Source organism: Phaseolus vulgaris, chromosome 4 (assembly GCF_051622355.1).
Source record: "Phaseolus vulgaris cultivar YP4 chromosome 4, ASM5162235v1, whole genome shotgun sequence".
Lineage (NCBI taxonomy): Eukaryota > Viridiplantae > Streptophyta > Magnoliopsida > Fabales > Fabaceae > Phaseolus > Phaseolus vulgaris.
The window spans coordinates 21684233-21689521 of NC_143501.1; the positions used below are offsets into that span (position 1 = coordinate 21684233).

At 42.5% G+C, this 5289-nt stretch overlaps 1 protein-coding gene across 1 annotated transcript; it reads right to left on the reverse strand.

Annotated features, from left to right (window-relative positions):
- Window positions 1-1222: 1222 nt before the first annotated feature.
- LOC150027961 (uncharacterized) lies at window positions 1223-2464 on the reverse strand. The gene is made up of 2 exons (XM_090300974.1): window positions 1835-2464; window positions 1223-1531 (listed from the first exon to the last, which is right to left on the reverse strand). The coding sequence occupies exons 1-2, from the start codon at window positions 2462-2464 to the stop codon at window positions 1223-1225; spliced, it is 939 nt and encodes a 312-aa protein (XP_090157100.1).
- Window positions 2465-5289: the final 2825 nt, after the last annotated feature.

Genomic DNA, 5289 nt, shown 5'->3' on the forward strand with positions numbered 1-5289 from the left:
TCACCATTTAAGAGGTCTTTTTCCAAAACATCACATCATTCCCAAACAAATTTTTCCAACTTGGTCGATTTATAGAACCTCCTTTTCTGAAATCCCATTATTTACAAATGCTAAGTCATGTTTACATTTTTCTTCCACTTTTAATTGTAAAACTAAACTGACTTTGTTATATGCAGGGATTCAGAATTCGTGGACGAATTCTCTCCAACTCGAGGAGTATGATGAGAATCAAATAAAGGAGGCTTTTATTAATGGAGGAAGAGGACATCCACCCTCACATTTGAAGTTCTTCCTTCTAGTCTTCTCAAAATTAAAAGAAGACATAAAATAAAGATGAGGCCCAAGCCCAAAGCCCAAGCCCAAGCCCAAGAAGGCCAAAGCCCAAAGAGCCCAAATCCATCCCATGAGGGGCAAGGCCAAGCTTTGAAATACTCTTGTATAGTTTTAGGAGGTGTGGTTATTAAATAAAGGTGTGTGAAAATGTAAAATAAAGTCACATTGTCCATGTGACTTAGGAGAGTGGTGTAGGTGTAGTTTTTGGGAGGTGTCATAGTAGAAAAAGGTCACACCTCCCATGTGACTTGTTTTTGGTGGGAATTTCAAATGAGTTTATTTGAAATTTCCCACCTATTTTTCAGCACCTTAGGCTATAAATAGAGGTGCTTCCTTTGTAAAATTCAGATTTGAATTCATCTAAAGAAACTATACTCAAAATTGGAGTGAGCATTTGGAGAGCTTTGAGCTTCTTCTCTAGTCTTATCTTGAAGGACCATGGTTTCCTCAAGTGGCGGCTTCCACACTCATCTAGGAGCATCCATACTTCTAGTGGCGTGATCATCCAACCTATCTTCCATCTTCATGAGCATTCTCTTCTCCTTCCTTTCTTCTTCTTCAATTGTTCATGTTACCTTGTGTTTTGAGTTGTCTAGCTTTCGGTTTTTCTATTTTCAGCACCTATATTCTGTTTTGTTTTTAAATTCTGTTCGGTTCTTTTGTTTAGTAGCTTAATTCTGTTCGGTTAATCTAGTTTCTATTCCTTTGTTGATTCAATTTGACAATATTTGGTTCATCCAAATGAGTTTGGGATTTGGTACTTGTTATTGGTGAGTTCTTGATCTTAGAACCATGATCCAACTTCTAAGAAAGTGCCTCTACATTTTCCAGCTCAAGGTGATTCCTCAAAGTGTCAAGAATCTTGCTCTATGTGGCTATTGGAATCTCATCACAAGAACTTACCTGCTTCCACCGTGAACACACACTTTTCAGGGTTCATCTTCAGTCTATACTTAGCTATTGTTGTAAATAGCTCTTCTAAATCAGCGACATATTGATCCTTCACCTGTGAGGTCACCACCATGTCATCCACATAGGCTTGCACGTTTCTCCCTATCATGGGCACGAGCACTCTGTCCATCATTCTCTGATAGGTGGCACCTGCATTCTTCAGCCCACAGGGCATCACTCTGTAATAGTAGCAAGACAGCTCTGTCATGAACGTCGTCTTGCATTCGTCCCTGGGATGCATCTTAATCTGGTTATACCCAGAAAAAGCATCCAGGAAGCCGAGCAATCTACAACCTGAGGTGCTATCCACCAAAGCGTCAATGCTTGGCAGAGGATAAGAATCCTTCGGGCAAGCCTTGTTGAGGTCTGTGAAGTCCACGCACATCCTCCACTTCCTGTTGGCCTTCTTCACATAGACCACGTTTGTTAGCCACTCGGGGTACTGAATTTCTCTAATGTGGTCGGCACTCAACAGCTTCTTTGTCCTTTCTTTGATGACTTACCGCCTTTTCTCGTTGAAATTTCTTCTTCTCTAGCTGACAGGTCAGACCTGGGGGTCCATTGTGAGGCGATGACATAGGAAGTCAGGGTCTATGCTAGGCATGCCCAAGGCGGACCATGCAAAGGCATCCAGGTGCCACGCTATGACCTCGGCAATCTGGTCCTGCGTCCCTTGGCCTAGTGATTTGCCAAGTTTGAACATCCTGCCTCCGATTTCCCGCTCCAGGACGTCTCCTGCTAGTTCGGGTCGCCTCTCCCTGGCGATCTCTGCACGAGCGACCCTTTCTTCACTTGGTGCCCGGGTGGTGACTGTGAACACCCCTTTCTTTGTCTTGAGGCTATTCTCGTAGCATATTTTAGCCTCCTTCTTGTCTGACTTGATGGTGATCACCGTTCCCCCCAAGTCAGGCAGCTTCATCTTCATGTGCCTCGTCGACGCCACCGCCCCCAACCTGTTCAGTGCAGGTCTACCCAATAGTATATTGTAAGCTGAGGGAGTGTTAACAACAAGGTACCTGATGTTCTCTGTGCGGGAGGTGACACCATCTGTGAAGGTGGTTCTTAACTCTAGGTGCCCACGCACCTCCACCTGGTCTCCCGCAAAACCATACAAACAGCCGGTGTAAGGCCTCAGTTGATCAGGAGACAACTGCAGTTTGTTGAAAGTCGACCAGAACATCACGTCGGCTGAGCTTCCCTGGTCCACCAGGACACGGTGTACCTTTCTCCCCACGGTCACTACTGAGATAACCACTGGGTCATTGTCGTGGGGGACGACATCTCGGAGGTCGGCCTTGGTGAAGACAAGGTCGATGTCAAGGGCCTGATCTGCCTCTTGTGCCTCTACCGTTATCACCGCTCATGCATACTTCTTCTGCTGAGAAGCGATGCATCCTCCACCTGAGAAACCCCCTGAAATGGTGTGAATCTCGCCATGAACGTGCCCCTGATCTCCTCCTGACGCTGTTAGGGTCTGGGCTCCATGTGAGTCCATCAAGTAGTCCTTCAGGAAACCATTCTTCACCAACTCGTCTAACTGGTGTCCAAGCGCCAAACAGTTGCGTATGGGTGGCCAAACGCTTAGTGGAACACGCACCAAGCGTTTTTGTTAGGCCCCAACCTCTTGTCAGTCTTCGCGGGCATTTCAATCTCTCTGCTATGTTGGGGATAGCGATCAACTCCTTCAATTCCACCAAGAAAGTATGCCTTGGTGGCATGTCCTCCCTCGCAAGCGCCTTGTTTTGGGGCTTCCTAGGCTCGTAGGGTTGCTGCTTCGCTAAGGCCTTCTTCTCTGTCGTTGCCTCATGCACCCTCATGGGCTAAGGGGACAACGCAGGTGCACTTGTCGTTGAGTTCCCCTTCTGCCACATTTTGAGCCTCCGCTCAACGCCTGATCTCGCCGAAAGTCTTGGGCGGCTCTTGATGAGTGACTCGCTGAAGGGTCCCGACACGATTCCCTTCCTGAAAACTGTAGAAGATGGATGAAGCTTCTTCTCTACCTAGTTTTAGTGTGTGTTTGATGTAGAAAATAACTAAGTTTGCTTTGAAGTTTGTAATAGGTTTAGATGATCTTGTATTTAGGCTTGTGTATGTGTAAGGTTGCCTTTTGCTACATGACCTATCCTAGATGCCTAACCAAGCCTAGAATAAGCACATGAAGTGGTTAAAAGTTTTTCCAAAAGCTTTCTAGAGGTTTTTTCAAAAATCAGGACTCTACACAAAAATAAATTTGTTTCTCTGTAAAAGAAAAGGTTTATTCTTTGGTTTGCTGAAAGGATTTTCGAAAGTTAGTTAGGGCACCAAAGGTACAACTCAGACAGTTATTTCAGTTAGCTGAGTTGGCAATTTTCATAAAATAAATCTGTTTTGTTTAAAATTGAATATGTTATTTTTCATAACAGCTTTTCAACTGTTTTTTGAAAAGAAGTTAGAAACTGTTTTCTATAAAAATAAAAGCCTCTCTCACATGAAAGGATGCTGAGCAATCACGTTTTGACAGAGATTAAACACTTTCTATGTGAGAAGAAGGATTGAAAAGAGTTTTTGAAAGGTTTTCCAAAGGGATTTTTCAAGTGTGCTTGTTCTAGGAAAACCTTGATCTTGGTGAAGGTGCTGGTGCAGTTTTGCAGTAAATTGAACCACTGGTTTTGAGTTCTTGCGTCTTCTTTTCAGGTGTTATCTTTCCTTTATTCTGGTGTGTAAAGGTGTAAGCATTAGTCACTCCTTGATAGGGTTTCTTGGAGTGCAAGGTGTGCTGAAATAGGGTTTTTCAGCATTGGTTGTATTGTTCTTGTAGTGTTCAAGAACTGTTGTGTTTGTAAGTGATTGATACTGTTTTTAGTGGATTCCACCTTGGAGTAAGGTGAAACTGGATGTAGCTCTGTATAAGTGAACCAGTATAAAAACTTGCTTGTCTTTTCCTCTCATCCCTGCACTTGTTTCTGGTTTTGCTCAATTCTGTCAAGAACTAAATCTGTTCTTTTGAAATTGAATCTGTTAATTCTGGGTTTAATAAAAACTGTTCTTCCTGATCTGTTAAAGTTCTCTAATCACGAACAAGGTAGTTGTATATGAAGTTTTAATTGGTTTGTGAACAAATAGTCTATTCATTAAAACCTGAGAAAGATTCATTCTCTTTAAAACCTTGTGTTGGATGAACTTGGTTGATTTCTTGGCATAACTGTATTCTTCAAACTCGTAAAATCTAACCAATCGGATTCTGTTATACCTCTCTGTTGATTGCAATTTTAATCTAAACAAATTCAAATTGTGCTAGACTGTTCTGAGGAATCAATCTGTTTCTTTTAAGAACAATTTGTTCATTTTTCTCTGATATACTGAAAATTGTTTGTATTTGCGAAAATTTTATAATCTCAATTCACCCCTCCCCTCTTGAACTTAGACACTAATAGACCCAACAATTGGTATCAAGAGCTAGGGCTTGTATTTTGCTCAAGTGTATGCATGATGTCTGAGTTTAAAATGCCTTTTACTGAAGGTGCGTCTATTAATAGACCTCTTATGTTTGGTGGTGTTAACTATGCTTTCTGGAAAATCAGGATGAAGATCTTTATGGAGTCTATTGACATGGGAATCTGGGATGCAATGGTCAGTGGACCTTTTATACCTATGCAGGTTGTCAAAGATGAAAGAATAAAGAAGCCCTGGTCTGAATGGAGTGAAACCGAGAAGAAGAAGGCCCAATATGACTCCTTAGCCAAGAATATCATCACCTCTGCACTGAATATGGATGAGTTCTTTAGAGTCTCTCAATGTAACTCAGCTAAGGAGATGTGGGAGGTACTAGAGGTAACTCATGAAGGGACTGATGATGTGAAACGGGCAAGGAAGCACTCACTAATTCAGGAGTACGAGCTGTTCAGAATGCAATAAGAAGAAAGTATTGCAGATGTGCAGAAACGATTTACACATATTGTAAATCACCTCACTGGCCTTGGTAAAGTCTTTGACAAGGAAGAGCTCAACACAAAGGTGCTAAAATGC

Coding starts and splice junctions, on each gene's coding strand:
- LOC150027961 (XM_090300974.1), bottom strand. CDS start 2,464: ATGTTCTGGTCGACTTTCAACAAACTGCAGTTGTCTCCTGATCAACTG. Junction 1,532..1,834: donor GCCTCACAATGGACCCCCAG/GTCTGACCTGTC, acceptor GGGTATAACCAG/ATTAAGATGCATCCCAGGGA.